The sequence below is a fragment of the Anneissia japonica genome, unplaced genomic scaffold, assembly GCF_011630105.1.
Source record: "Anneissia japonica isolate Jap-2015-1 unplaced genomic scaffold, ASM1163010v1 scaffold6997_len847652_cov182, whole genome shotgun sequence".
Lineage (NCBI taxonomy): Eukaryota > Metazoa > Echinodermata > Crinoidea > Comatulida > Comatulidae > Anneissia > Anneissia japonica.
The window spans coordinates 832040-848775 of NW_022730884.1; the positions used below are offsets into that span (position 1 = coordinate 832040).

General features: G+C 36.2%; 1 protein-coding gene across 1 annotated transcript; it reads left to right on the plus strand.

The window, feature by feature from the left end:
• The first annotated feature begins 3446 nt into the window (after positions 1–3446).
• LOC117115173 (SWI/SNF-related matrix-associated actin-dependent regulator of chromatin subfamily B member 1-like) lies at positions 3447–15202 on the plus strand. The gene is made up of 9 exons (XM_033258880.1): positions 3447–3611; positions 4788–4899; positions 5840–5966; positions 6373–6510; positions 7374–7501; positions 8789–8958; positions 10197–10387; positions 12845–12976; positions 14313–15202. Exons 1-9 carry the CDS (start codon positions 3516–3518, stop codon positions 14350–14352), a joined length of 1134 nt encoding a protein of 377 aa, XP_033114771.1. The 5' UTR covers positions 3447–3515; the 3' UTR covers positions 14353–15202.
• Positions 15203–16736: the final 1534 nt, after the last annotated feature.

The window sequence follows — 16736 nt, forward strand, 5'->3', positions numbered from 1 at the left end:
TTGTTTTCAGTGAACTACATTGGCTATAGTGGGACACAGTGATAAACTATAAATATCTTGTTTAATATTTTTCAAGATAATCCTATTCTTTTTCATTGTGTCCAGTGGTTGCCAACTTGACTATAGTGGGACACAGTGATACCACAAATACAAATGTGCGTGACGATATTTTATTGCTTTAGAAATGTGATTAAAAAATGCATATATTGAATCACGCACAGAGTATTCAATATATTTTCACGACAGGTTGGGCAAAATACATATAGGCCCCCTAATTGATTCTCCTGACGCAAATCCAGGTATTGTCTATCGTCACGAAAATAACATTTACCGTTCAATAATAGAACAGTCATCGACCTACTTGCAGTGAATTGAATCTAAAATGTATTCATGATGTTATGATGATCTGAAGTGTTTAAAAACGTACACAATAATAGTTCAACCAGCTTTACCACAAACACAAATGTGCGTGACGATATTTTATTGCTTTAGAAATGTGATTTCAAAAAAGTAGTGCATCGTATACGTAAGGGCTTGTTTTATTGTTGTTTTTTTACTTGCAGCGTTTGGAAAATAGGTAATAGGTAAATTGTAATGAATATAATCAATAATATATAGCATCTAAACCCTATTATTGAAGGGTCCTTTTAAAGTTTAAATAGGATTTCTTCAAGTTATATTTTTAGATCATTAGACCTATTGAATGAGCCCCCAATAGCCCCGGGCCCCAGTGCTGTGCACTGTCTGCACTGTCCATACCTACGCCACTGGACCTAAGTATTATTAGTGGTTACATAACGTTTGCTATGCACTGTATCATGCGCTATAGAAGTGGAAGACCATAATGTATTGGAAATATACCCCTCTCTCTCTGGTAGGGCCTACAGTAGGCCTACAATCAGTTTAAAAGTGTAATGTAATGGTAATGGTAATGGTGGGATATTTGTAGTGCGCCTTCCACAATAAAATCGTCTCAAGGCGCCGATGTTATTGTGTTATCCAATGTATAGGATAGTGTGGATTTATACATTTTCCTAATGGTAATGTTCAAAATAAGTGTCAAGGAATTAAGTAAGTATGATTGTTGGAAAAAATGGTAAACATTTTATTTTGAATTCTCACCCTGACCTTCGCCTGGGCGCAGTGGGCGAAGGTCTAGATCCGCGTCTAGTTAGCATGAATTTTGTAAGCCAGAACCCATAGTATTTTGTTACGTTTCTTCACAGAGTGGGGTTTGTCCGAACCCCCTGAATCCCCCCACCCACGGATCCGCCACTGTAATGTGCTAATAGTTAATATAGCTTTTAACGATGCGAAGCGAAGACGAGGTCCCCCAATTTTGTGATTAAATCGGCAATGCCCTGAGAAAACTTCAAGCAACAAATTGAAATGCTTAAAAAAGAATGTGCATGTTTTACTAGAGTGCACGAGAAGCACACACACACGCGAGTGACCATTATATTTTGTTCACGGTAAACAAAGGGGGGTGGCTAGCCACCCTATTCAACCATCCCCCCTCCCCTTCCCCAGATCCGCCAGTGATTGGGGTTTTTTTTATTTAAATAAAGCAAACTATATTTGTAATTGAATTATATAATTTTGTAATTGTATTTGTAGATTTATGATTTAGGCCTATATATGTAAATGGGAGGAACTTTAATTGTGTAATTGTTAATCACCATAGGAATTTAAATTATTTTTACGTATGTATGTGTGTCAGAAGGTGCACAAATGAATGGTGTAGTAGTGTGAGACCGGGGCGGTTTTGCCGCTATTTAAAAAATGTCAATGTATATTAATATTATGTGCTACTCATTTATCTATTCTGGAACTGTTTTGTGCCCCCTCCCCCTTTGAAAAAATTTTGGATCCGCCCCTGTGACAAGTATCAACAGTACAGTAATAATGACATCATACCAATTTCTTCTTAAAGTTCAAAACCCACTGTTTTTTTTTTAAACTTGTGGAAAGGATAAAATTGACTAAGTTAGTATAATTTAAGATATATCATTATTTTTATGAATGTGGGTATGTTTGTTTGTTTATATATTTATTTACTCTAAGATAGAGATTTCAGGCTATAAAGGAAATTCCCATTCCCAATAGGATTCACTTACCATATACATTCAGAACAAATAGTACTTTATTATTTGTTAACCTAAAAATCCATTAAATAGGACTTGCTATACATAAGGCTATAGGCGTCTTCCCTGGATCCGGCTGGGGCTTTCCCCTGCCTCCCAGGCAAAGCTTGAGCAATTGTTAGCTCAAAAATAGAAATAATAGAAATTTTTAAGTAATTCGTATATAACTCGCACATGTTGTTGTTCGCACAAGTGGATCTTCTCCGGCTCGAACTAGCATCCGCTCGAAAAAAAAAATCCGCTCGAATTGGCCTTCGCTCGAAGTGGCATCCGCTCGAATTCACTGGTTCCCAGGCTGGGGCATGAAAGGTTGTTGTTAAGGTGGTTGTTATTTCGCAATTCGCGACGTCATCAACGAGTACAATACATTCAATCCCGTAACATGATTGGTCTATTTTTTTTCTAATTTGCATAATGAATTTTTCCAACATTTTTGTCTATTTAAAAAAAAGTGTGTAAGTTATTGAGATGGTAGCAATCATAAATCGATTATAAATTTAATTATACATTTTTAGACAAAAAATAAACCATCTTGGCCCACGACCCATTTTTTTTTTGACACCATGACCATGCGTAATATTAACCTGCAGTGTATATATACGAAGAATTTTTTCTAGTAGGATAAGAGTTGACTAACTGGTACTAGGTGTGGTACTAGGTTTATCGCATTTATGGCTTAGGGGCCGTGGTTTACCTCCCTCCGTTTAGTCATGCTGGATCAGGAGTAGTAAACTCGGCGATCGTGGGTTCGATTCCCACACGGGGCAAATTTTTTTTTTATTTTTTATTTATTTTTTTTTTTGGAAGGTCGTGGGTTCGATTCCCACACGAGCCATTTAAAAATTTTTTTTTTTTTAAGGCAGTTTAGTTGAGGGTGGATAATAGCAAACCTGGTGGTTGTGTGTTCAATTCCCACACGAACCAATTTTTTTTAAGGCAGTTTAGTTGATGGTGGATAATGAATAGCAAACCTTGAGGTTGTGTGTTCGATTCCCACACGAACCAATTTTTTTTTTTTTTTTTTTTTTTTTTTGCGGGCGTAATTCATAGACAGGATTGTTCATTCAATTCATATTGAAATTATTGTTCTGATGGTGATTCTTTTTTCATTCAATGGGAATTCATATACTTTATATGAGAAGAATCTATGAATATTTAGCCTTCCCTTTACTGGATCCGCCACTGATTATAGATCTGGAATTGGAACATGACCGAAATCCGTTTTGGTATACCAATACCTCAACCATCCCATGCTAATCATCCGTGCCTCAATTAATATAGAGGGCGCTTGTTTCTTTGTTATTATTCTCAGCCCTTTTTTCAGAATAGTTTCGTGTTTTGGTGTGCATTGGTCCATATTACTTGCTTAAAATGTCATTTAAACATGGGCCTTTATCTACCTTTGGTAAAAAACCAGATACTTTTAGATTTGAAGAAGGTGGTGAAAGGTATATGATCGGGTCTGAGGTAAATTATTGTTTTAAATAGCAAAACAATGCCATGCCTAGGCAGGCCTAATGCTCGGACATTGGGTTTCCGACTGGGCGCAAGACGCTATATCTGGCATGTGCCGGTTTTGAATAGCTTAGGCCTAGGCTAGGCTAGGCCTAGTCTTAGTTGTCAATGTCTAGGATGGATTGATATATATGGCCTAGCTATCCTAGGTCAAGTCTAGATAGTTATTACCTCAACAAGTGTATGCTCTAATAATAAATGCACATTCGACCACACAAATTTATTTTTTTTTTAATTCTCCATATTATTTCATAAAATATTACTGTATACATTACTGTCCTAGCTAGGAGTAGGAGTGCCATGGCATACTGTTCCATGGCCTATCTAGGGTCCACGTAGACAGGGTAGGCTAGGCCCGACCTACTTAGCTGGCTAATCTCAGTAGCCTAGAGTCTCCAGACTTTTAAGTGCGTGGGGAGTATATCCTCCGCGCAAAAATTTAGCCTAGAAATTTGCGCATTTCAGAAAAAGGGACTGATTTCCGCGCATATTTTTTCGAAAATTGGGCTTTGACCAAATCTTAATATAGGCCTATGTTAACAATGCAGTTATGCAGCAATTATGATTCCTTACACCTAGGGCTATTTTCCTAGCGATTTTTCGTGCAAAGTTGAGCTGATTTTTTACTCTGCACAATTAAAACACTTTACAGTATGGGGTAGTCTAGGTTTAGACTAGAAACCCTTCCAGCATATCCTACCTAGTAAGGTCGGCTGATATTCAGGAGCCAAAAACTGTAAAGTACGGGGTATCGTTTTAACGTACATCATTCCTGGCTAAGTCCGGTAAAATGCCCCGCTAATAAATGATTGGATGATAAGACCTATTTGAAGGTCTACAGGACTACAATTGACAAGTTCATCCATAGGCTTTCACTTAACCTCAATTAATATGCCACCAGTGTATGTATTATGTAATAGTTACGATTCTGTGCACCTATTTTCCTAGAAATTTTCCTTGCAAATTTGAGCTAATTTTTTAGGTATTTTGTAAATTTGATTTCAAGTGCAGCTTGAAGCTTCAAGTCAAGTTAATTGATAGAATTGGGTTATTTTTATCTAAGCTCAATAGGATTCTCATTTCTAAACACATCTTATCAGTTTTCTATCTATTAAAATTTTTATCAAGGTTGGTAATTACTTGCGCATGTTCAGAGGTTCACTCTACAAGAAGTATCCATCACTATGGCGTCGCTTAGCAACCATGCAGGAAAGGAGGATGATTGTAAAACTAGGAGAGCGTAAGTTGACATCAGTTTTTGATTTCTTTTATATGGAAACCGAGAACATTATTTTCTTGTGTTGTTTTTTTTAAAAGTAATTTATATAAAATTTCTTTTCCATCACATTACAGTAAGTAATTTAAGATCCAATAATTTTTAGATAGGTAGGCCTAAAGTTTTTGACTGTGGCTACTGTATTTAGAAAGGATAAATAAACAATTCTGATTATTTCTGTAATAATGTACAGTACCACAGATTACTCTATGAAAATTGATATTTTATTATCATCACCTATTGTACATGTTTGCTATAAATTTTCTTTATTGGTCATTCCTATTTCACTGTACCGGAGCCATATGCCAGAAAATCAGTACTCTTGTACATCAAAAGGCTGGAACTAACCTTAAGTCATTATTCATTTTAGACATAGACATAACTATATCATTTTCTCCATTTCTGGATACCTGTCCTGACATTCAACGTCAACATTGTGTTTTCCTTGTTTGATTTGAAAACATAAAGTTGTAACCGTTGTATTAACACGCTGGCTGCCAAGCTTTTTTTTTCTAGTTTTATCTCATACACCAATGCATAGAGTGCCACCATAATGAATATCATTCCTATCAACTGTAATGAAACCCAAAGAAACAGTATTTATTCTTTGATCATTATTTGTGCGTTCTTCCTTGAACCTTCAGGACGAGAGTTCACGTTCTGGTGACCACTGACAGTGAGTGTATGTGCAATACAATAGTAGTATGTTTTTGTTGATGTGAACTCGCGTCCTGGGCGCCCTAACTTAAACCCTGGCAGACATGAACTTGTGTCCTTGGCAGCGAGTGTATTTGAAAGATAACTAAAATTATAGTTAAAATATATGGTATTTCATGGTGAAATACCTGATTTGTAAATATATTGTAAATAGAACTTTGCTTCTATAATGCTATGTATATTGTAGGTTTTGGTCAGCATGGTTTGGCAACTAATGTTACCTTATTGAAAGCAAGAGAGGTAGAAGAAGTTCTTGAGGGAAATGATGAAAAGTACAAAGCTGTCTCAATCAATACTGAACTGACACCACTAAGGTGAGTCAGGTAGAATTATTAACCAGAATAAGTTTCTCATAAATGCAGGATGAAATGATCTACAAAACTTAAATGCAATATTTTTCTCTTTCGATTTTATTTTTAGTCATGGGGTGTTGTTTTGCCCTAGAACCATCAAAATATAATATGCAGTACCCGCTGCTACTTGGGGGATCAGATTCAACACTAGCCACGAAGTAAAAGCTTGGTGGTCTAGTGGTTGGGACACAAGGCTAGTTATCTGGAGGTCATTGTTTTGAATCCCACCTGAATCATTTGCAAGATTTTTTTCGCAAGTATTACGTACTGAGTATTCAGTTTGGGCAAAACATCATTCCTAATATTTTCTTCATTGATCATTTGACATTGTAAGCAATTTGGGAGTTATTTTTTTATAATGAATTAGGGATTCGAAACAAAAGCGTAGCCGTGACTGGGTTCCTGCTATGCCTAATAGTTCCCATCATTTGGACGCAGTACCTTGCTCAACGCCTATAAGCCGCACCAGGATAACAGGCAAACGGCAGAGAACATTCCCATTATGGTAGGTACAGTAGAACCTAATTTTTTACAATATTCTAATTTTCAGTTTCAGCCATTTATGGTGATACTAGTAGGGTTGCATCAAAGAAAAGACCAAATATTATACAATTCTATAGCAATTAAATATTTAGGACATCTAAATGAGGGCCATAATCCAGAATTACTTTGGTAGGTTGTGGGGTATGTACAAATTGACCAACTGGGTTATGGAGTTTACCTTGCATTTTCGGCAGAGTCGAGCTTCATTATTGTAGGGATTGTAGCACCCAATCACAACGGGTAACAATTGCGATATCGATTACTTATCGACTACTATTGGTGAGCTTTCACGCACAATTTTACTTTGCGATTGTGTGTCACAATTGCTACAACCGATCACAATGCTAGTCTGAATGGGGTATAATAGTACATATGATCCTTCTTAATTAGCTATTCAAAATATAAATTTATAAAGTTTTTTCCTATCTTTTAGTAATAACATTTATTTTGAAATAGTCATAATAAGCATAGTACAAATATAGTGATATAATTGTTAAAGTGTAAATATAAACTGAATAAAGACTATTTCAGGAATCAAAATTAGAAGATATCATCTTGTCTCATGATGATTTCTGAAGATCTTTTGACTGATAGTAAATCTTTAGGGTGAATTCAGTTTTAAAAGAAATCTTCCTTTAGTTTGTGGGGACGAATTGCACTGCAGTGGCCAGTATGTGATGCCATCTTCCTCAGTCAGCATCTTATCATGATAAAGCTACCAGTCTCTTTTCTGTCTATTCCTTTATGTTGTTGGTACACAACATGTTGTTCTTATATACAAATTGAGATAATTCAAATACGATTTATTTTTAAAATATTGTATAGCTTTGATGACCATGACCCCTCAGTCCATCATGAAAACGGCGCACACCCTGAAGTTCTTGTTCCGATCCGATTGGACATGGAAATAGAAGGCCAGAAACTGAGGGATACTTTTACATGGAATAAAAATGGTAAGATAATTAGTAATGGGGTGTATACCTAACTTCAACAAACTGCCTCTGTTGATCTGTAAGATCTGTTTGTAAAATAGACATAGGGCTTTTTCTCATTGCCAGGATGAGAACAGATGTTGAAATCATAAATTGTAAAATTAAATGAAAAGGCAAAAAGTAAAAAATTATGTAATAAAAAAAACACATGGAAACCAAAAGGGGACCTCAGTGAGACTCAATTTAGGGCTGCAATGGTAATAGTGAGAGTGATGTGAAGACTTCTAACCACTGCGCTATAGAAACCGACGCTGCTGAGGTCAGTGCATCTTAAGTTTGCCTAACTTGCGTAATTTCACAGGTTCATGCATTTCACAGTAATTTTGCGTTTAACATAGTTGTAGCTAGTTTGAAATGTTTTCGAAAATGCAAATTGTTTAATTACCCATTTATTAATATTCAAAATATTGAGAATTTTGTCATTTTAATATGCACATCCTTGATATATATTCTTTCATGCGGTTTCATGTTCCTATAGACCATTTTATTGGGTTTATTTTGGAACAGCGCCGCCAACGTCTCACAACTCACAGGGAGACTTCTAGAGGCCTACGCACTTCGCGCTACCTAGTTTTCAGTGTGTGCGCGATGCCCTATTTGACACTACTAGCTAGGCTACCCCCAGTTTGTAGTTGTCAGGTTATCGGAAATTTTCATTTTCAAGCCTCAAATTGGTTGGCAATCAATTTAGATATTTTGTAGTAAAACTTCTGCCGTGTCAGGCAGTTTCAGTCAATAACTTATATAAATGTAATCCTTTCAAAATACTGGTGTTTTGTAACTGAATTTTTAAGATTTTTTTTCAATGTTATGACAAGTTCTCTGATTTGTGGGGGTGCGGGGAGGTGATGGTACCTGACAAGAGGTCCAAGCTCTCTAATAGGGAGCTTTCGATTTGTGCAACGACGCGACGCTAGAACAGAATCACTCATGCGTGACCGTCCTACCTGACCTTATGTTCTCTGCATACATGGATTTGACCAAATTGCGTTCCAGAATCTGCTCGACGAGGTGACCTTAACGTTCTCGCATGCGAAGATGACTTTTAGTGACGTCATTACGTTCTACGTCCTACCGTTGTGCAATCGAAAGCTCCTTAATATTGGGTCCAAATCCACCTCAGCCCCACCATGATTCCCTCTCCACTAATGCGATACTTTTATCAGATGAGATTTGTGCATTTACGGTATAATTGTACTAAAAAACTTACTAAAATGCAATCTTAAATGTACTTTTAAATTTCACCAGAACACCTTATTACACCTGAGATGTTTGCAGAGGTTCTCTGTGAAGATCTTGAACTTCTACCTCTGAACTTCGTGCAGCCAATTGCACAGGCTATTAGGAGTCAGGTGGATGCCTACCCAGCAGACAACAGTATTCTTGAGGCTAATGCTGATCAAAGAGTTATCCTGAAAGTAAGTGACATCTTATCTAGGAATCTTGAAATTATTGTTGTTTTGTTGTTCATTGTTATTGTATCATTTGATCTTGTAAATACGTCTATGATAGACCAGAGACGTCAACCTTTTTATCGATAAATTTTGTGTTAAAGTTATATAATGAACATTGATTTGATAGCATGTTACATACTCCAAGTATCGTGTCAGGATTCATACATTGATCTGTCATTGTAAATTGTTATTAAAAATATCAATATATTTTTTGCGATAAAACCACCGACGGTCAGAGTAATCTCGCTAAAAAGGTCAAGACAATCAACTGGTGATTTAATCTCGAAAACCTTATTCTTACACATGATTTTCCAAAAGTTAATTATTTTGTTATTGTTAATGTTATTTATGAAAGCAGTAAAGGTCATGTTTTTTTTTTCAAATTAATACCTGCAAAACTTTACAATTTTTTCTTATGGTTTATCATTATTACTATTGTATCAAATTGAAAACACTACTCTGCTGTTGCCAGTAAAATCATGTTGTTTCTGTCAGTATAATTGTTATTAATAATAATATTATTATTCATTTATCATTTATTTTCAAATATTTTACTAGCAGTGAATGTAAATATATACTGTAATAGAAATTCTGTAAATTATCATACTGTTTCAGTTTTTAAATATTTAATAAGATTAGTATTTATATGACTTATTTTTCATCCATCATTTACAGTGAAAGATTTTTGTAATTAATTCTGTAAATAATAAATATAAATATTGGATTGTTTCATTTTTAAAATTAGAAATTTTAATTTGAAAAATTTAATGTTTTAATTAATTGTTTTTTTTGTTTTTTTTTTCATCCCTGATGTTACCACAGATATTATTATATACTTAACTCTGATGATTATTAAAGCTACAGTAAAGCCCCTATTAAGGGGACACCTTCAGGACCCAAAACATTGTCTCCCTCATAGGGTTAGCCCCTGAATAGGGGATGGTATTAAAAGATATACTTTCCCTTGGTTTGTTCCCGAAAAAGTGTCCCCATAATAGCGGTGTCCCAAAAGAGGGGGTTTCTACTGTATTAATGCTACAGTACTTGTGTGAGTCTGATTTTCATGTTTTAAAACAGTTAACCATTTACTATGTGCACCACAACCACAAACTTTCAAATAATTTACAGTAAACAATGTATTTTGATTAATTTTTATATTGTATTTAAAAAAAAAAAATTATTGCGGTTATTTTTCCCTTCAGCTCAATGTCCATGTTGGCAATGTGTCTTTAGTAGACCAATTTGAATGGGACATGTCAGAAAAAGAAAATAGTCCAGAATTATTCTCGCTTAAGCTGTGTTCTGAACTGGGTCTTGGTGGGGAGTTTATCACAGCTATTGCATACAGTATTCGAGGCCAGCTTAGTTGGCATCAACGAACATACGCATTCAGGTAGGTTTATCTTTTGGAAACGATTACTATGAAAACCATGTTTATTATCAGGGATGCTAGAAGAACAAATTGCTCAAAATGTGTTTCGTGACCCACTAGTAGGTTGCTGGAATTAATTGGTTGCGCACATAGGCCTCGACATAGAGAGCCATATGATACTGGCATAGATCTAATCCGATAGATACTTTTTACTTTTTATATTAAAGATTTATGCCCATTGCGTCCTGGGATGTTTGCCATCCGTCCTTTTGCAACACAGCCTTTTGGTAAAAGGCGATTAAATATGCGGATTGATATCAGTTAAAAAATGTACTTTTGTATTTGAATGGTGAAATGTACACTTTTTCTTAATTCAATAATTTCTATGCTCAAGGTAATAATTTGTATGTTACTGCAAAATGAACAAGTTATTTCAATTTTTTTTTTTTTAATGATTTTTTGTCATTTTTATGGGACAATACATCTTTAAAATATTACAAATTCCTTAAATTATTTGTCATGATTTTGTCATATTTGTCATTTATTCAATTTCAACATTCTGCATTAACAATTTCAAAATTCTTCATCGCCGCATGAACTCTGTTAGTGCTACACATTGTTCATGACCCCCCTCATTTATATGACCAGACAGCTTGCAACAGCATCTGATATGTCAAGGGTGAGTGGATTAATCCCACCTCACAACCTACCATGTTCTAGCTGTAGAATACCTTAAAACCTTAAACAGAAGCCCAATGGGCTTAATCTCGAAAATAAGCCCATGTCGAATTGAAACCCCCTCTTTAGTTCGCAAAAGTAGCCTCGAAAAGAAGCCCTCAAGTTAGCAAGGCCTTCTTTTCGAGATAGTGTAGTACATATGCTGTACATGAATAAAAAAAAATAATAATAATAAATTAAAAACATGCTTGATTTATACAGTATTTAATACACTTTATGATACAGATTGATGTTACCCTATTTATTGTTTTGTAGTCGTAATTCCCAAAATTTACAGCATTCATTTTTAAAAGAAGCACCCCCCGCCCCCTCTTTACTTTGCAAAATAAGCCTCAAAAAGAAGCCCAGGGCTTCAATTTGAGGTTTTACGGTATTATAGCTGTAGAATTAAAATTTGACCATCTGTCAAAGCTCTGTACACACTGTCACACTTTCTTTGTCAAGGAACTGTATGCCCATATATAGTCATGATGTGCCTATATATGGCCATGATGTGATGTCATCATGACCATATTTAGGCATGTCACATGTTTTTTGTCAAATACAATAGTGTGGACAGGGCTTATAAAATAAATTTGCATATAGTGGCATTGCTATTCTATGTGTGTCCACTAACTGAAGCAGCACAATCTTTTTATATTCCATTTTGCTAATTAACCTATTGGTTGAAAATTTCAGTACTGATGTCTCATAAAATGCCAATTCCCATCGCTGCCTCTCCTTGTGTTTCAGCTGGAGGGCTGAAATACAAGTTACAATAGCGCACCGTCTTTCAGATGAGATGTTTAAGCCGTTGGTCTCGTGTGCATTTATGGTCCATGTGCATGTTAAAGAACGCAGTACACTCTTCGGAAAAGAGTAGGGGATTGTCTCCCGGTGTACTGCCCAATCACCACTAGAAGGACCCCACTGGAAATAAGTGTTTTTCTAGACTTTCGTGGGCTATCCTTGGTGTTTACACCAAATAAATCCAGTCCAATCCATAGACACTATATATAGAAAAACTAAAATTGTGATAAACCAGTGTTACTGTATGTTTTGCTTGTTATACTATAATTCAGTGTTTAAGCTATCATTAGCCAAATAGCCATATCTTAGTAACAGGTGAATTTTCCTAAATATTTTCATTCAAGATTAGCCAAGAAGCTAATGGAATTAAAGCTGTCATTGCTTCTATTTTTTTTTTTTTTGGCTAATCAAATTACAATTTATCTAATTATTTTTATACTGAATGAATTGTTATCTGCCTAGGTGCATACACAACACAACCACCAAACTTGAACTAAAACATCAGTATTTTGGAAATCAATTGAAAGAGATCACTTTTTTAGCCTGGCAATTTAAACACAAAGGAATATTTGTGTATATATGATCCTTCTGACTTTGTAGCTATAAAAGTGAGATTTAATTATGCCATATCACCAGTAGAGTATAGTTAGATTGGGTGATCACAGCGATTGTCCTGCACTAGGCAAGACTTAGCCTGATCAGGGAAACTAACACCCCTTGCCAAAACGATGATTTTCAGGATCCTCCTGATTCGAGAGGAGAGTACCTGTTAACGGTCCCACCTTGGGTGGCAGGCATTTATTCATTCATTGGCTTGGCTGTGTATATGTCAACCCTTCATGGTCAATGACAGCCAAGTGTCTTCAACATGATGATGGCTAATGAAACAAGTATCAAGTAAGTAAGAATTAGCCATATTAAACCCTGCTAAATGTGTTATTTCTTTTATAGTGAGGCACCATTACCTACTGTTGAGATTGCGATTCGTAACCAAGGAGAAGCAGACTCTTGGTGCCCATTCCTGGAAACCCTGACAGATGCTGAGATGGAGAAGAAAATCAGAGATCAAGACAGAAACACAAGGTATGGAAGGCCAGAATTCATATAAATCCCTGTCCACACTATCAAATTCTATTTGACAAAAACATGTGCATGATGACATCACATTATGACCATATATAGGCACATCATGGCTATATATGGGCATACATCATGGCTATATATGGGCATACAACAGCTTTTTGCCAAAGAAAAATTTGATGATCTGGACAGAGCTTAATGTTTATGTTGATGTCTGTATAACGCCACAGTGACATTTTAGTCTCGTATTGACCCGCAGTACTTGACAAGAACTTCCTACGATGAAAGTATTGTGAAAGTGTTTTTGAGGTGTGCGGTAGATGAAAACGTGTGTGCATAAATTAAAAAAAATGTTTGTCACAACTTAATTTTTTGGCCACTCCCGTGAACAGTGTACATGAACTATACATAATGTACAGTAGGCACAACTATGGAGTGACAAAAGCATGCCAGTGCGTGACCATTTAGCCTAGTAAGCACACGCTTTAAAGTGATGATCACGACTAGGTTGCACATAACTTGAGCATTTTCACTCCCAACATATTTTGAGGTAACAAGGTTTTCATATCTTAAGCATACCCAGCGGCATGCATTGGCTGCACATACTTTCTGTATAGGTTGCACATGACATGTGCATAATGCATGCTTGCGCAACACACGAGCAACACACACTGTCATGCGATCTGCTTGTCTATAAATAGCATGCATATTGTATTGGATATAATATTATTTGGATTGTGTTGTGGCATATATTAGGTTGTTACGCATTTTGTTAACTGCTCATAACTTAAGCATGAAAAATAGCACGATGTTGTGCAAAATATGTGTTTCTTGATTGTTGTGCCGACCAGGCTGCATGCAACTATAACTGCAGGACAGTGCGAAACCAAAATAAGTGTCATAATTCTTTAATGTAATTTTAAAACAACAGAGGGTGCTACAATCCCACTAGTATTTGATTACAGTATAATGGAGTCAGAGATGGCGTCAGCATTTTCCCAACAGGTGGTCCATCATTTCCCAACAGATTGGCCACACCCACCTCAGCCTATATTTGGGGCTAAGACTAAAAATATTAGGGGTTGCTGATACTGATGCTCGAAAATGGCACTCTTAGGCCAGCGTTCTCTTGCCTAGTGTTTCTTATTATTTTACCATGACACCCTTGACAGTAAGTCCATTGTCCCAAATGCTTGTGCGTCACCTTAATGGTGCACAGATATTTACATGAATTCATACGTCTCTTTTGAATTAACAATACAGTATAATTATGATGTAAACAGTAGAAATGAAATAAATGCTTAGATTTTATTTATTGATTTTGATCTTTCTCTTATAGACGTATGAGAAGACTTGCAAACACAGCCCCCTCATGGTAATATTGGTCTTGAGAAGATAATAGAGGAATGATGAACAACCCATGATGTGATGCTGTCAGCTGATTTTTATACTTCAACTTTACCTGTCACCAAAGGTTATAGGAACTATAGAGAGCACAGTACACTTGTTATGAGTGGAAAAAAAAAACTTGCAAACACAGCCCCCTCATGGTAATGTTGGACTTGAGAAGAATATAGAGGAATGATGAACAACCACGATGGTGCTGTAGATGTGAAGCTGTCAGCTGACCTTTACACTTGAGCTTTACATATCACCAAATGTGTAGAAACCGAAGAGAGCACATTACATTTGTGAGTGTAAACAAACGATACACCACTGTCCGCAGTTATGAGAGGACACCCGCTGCTGGCCAGTTGGCGCTTTTCGTTACCCAGTAGTTATTAGAGGAGTGAGGTATTTACAAACAGGACTGTGCTCTTTTTAGTTTCTGTACTCTTTGCCATTACTTGCAGTATGTCACTGTTCATTCATTTTGGAGAAATTTTTACCAAATAAAATTTGATAGTTCGACAGGGCTTTGCTCTTGGTTAGCTGTCAGAGGGCGCTATATTTATAGCGATTACGTTAGCCAACTGTCTGGGTGGGTAACCATTTAGGCATAAGTCACGTTGCAGTATTTATCATTGTTGTTATGGACAGATTTTTCATAATGGCAAATACATCAACCTGTTTTGGTATTTGGAACAGTTAAAATATGAGATGTGATTAAAATGAATGTCACAGAGGTAAAGCATTATTAGAGATAAGGCAAATATCAATCTTCTGTTTCAATATGAACATGGTTATTTGTACCAAATTTTTGTGTAATAAAAACGAATTTAAATGACACTCTTGTTGCAAAAAATTTCTTTCAAATGTGGATGTAAACATGTGAAACAGTTGATAGTCTAATTTTAATACAGTAGTATACAAATAATGAATGTTTGGAGAGTGGCGTTTAGCGAAAAATATCAGGTTTGTGCGGCGCTTATTCATTTTATATGCATACATACATGTATTGACCTACCTGTAGGCCTATGTATTGACATATATGACATATCGATATAATATAGGTAGGCCTACATAAATAATACAACCATATTAATTTGTCTTGTAGGCTTAATATTTTCTGTTAAGATGGATCATGTTGATAATTCTAATACAAATTTACTCTAATATTAGGCCTATCTTTTTATACAAAAAGTCCTTGGATATCATGTGCCTAGTCCAGACCTCTGGCACAGTGGGCACTGCGGGCCCCAAATGCACCGTGAGCAGTTTTAAATCAATAATAATGTCTTCTTTTTTTTCCCTAAAATCTTGACTGCGGGCACCCGGCGGGCTAGCTTTGCCCGCGCGGGCAGTTGGTGGATGTCGAATGCGATTCCCGCGGGCAAAGTGTGGGCAAAAAGTGCACTACCCGCGATCGGTAATGTAGTCTGTAGGAACTGCTTTCGGTTACATAAGGAAGGTGTTGTCAGACAGCTCGAAGTTTAGTTGTTCAAATAAATAAATATGTGACGACAAACCGTCGGCAGGAAGCACGCTGTATTGTGGTAAATATAGAAGAGAAGACTTATACGAATTACATACTTTTCATTTTGATATTACCCTCGCCTCAGACCCTCGGAAGGAGGAGGCGAGGGTATTGCAATGGTGCGCCAGTCTGTCTGTCTGCATGTCTGCCTGTGATGTGTTTGTCCTTCCGGGCGCATAACTCAAAAAACAGATTGGCAATATTAATGTATCTCGGTCCTCCATGTAGATGTAGATTTTAGAACGTTATTTACATATTTTTCGGTCGAAACTGACTGAGCCAACACGAGGGGATCGTTCGACCGAGTTGTTTGGCTAGGCCAGGCTGACTCGAGCGGTTCGATTTGGTTCGATCTGGTCTGTGGACTGGAACAGACAGCGTGGAGTCCGATGATGCTTGGCTTCGTTTGGTGGATTGATTGAAGAAGAAGATGCAGATTTTATGTGTTTTAAACAATTTCCGGCTCTATAGCTCACAATCTACTTTCTCAATTATATACAAAAATAAATAAATAAAAATTATTTAAAATAATTAAATATGAAAAAAGTATTCTATAGATGCATAAGTAATAAAAAGATAATAGTAATCATAACAAAATAATAATAATAAAAAAAAAAGCACCAAACAAACAAAAGGGATTTGAACCCCATACATTCCAATAACTTTACACACAATACGTACACTTTTACAGCTCGGTTTATATTTCACCTGTTACACCCCTATAATGAAACAACAACCAGCTGATTGAGCGAATCGACTATGATGGTCTCAATGGTTAGGGCATCTGCAGACAGCAGAAGGTCCCTGGTTTGAATCCCGGTTGGGGACCTATTTTATTTTTTGTTT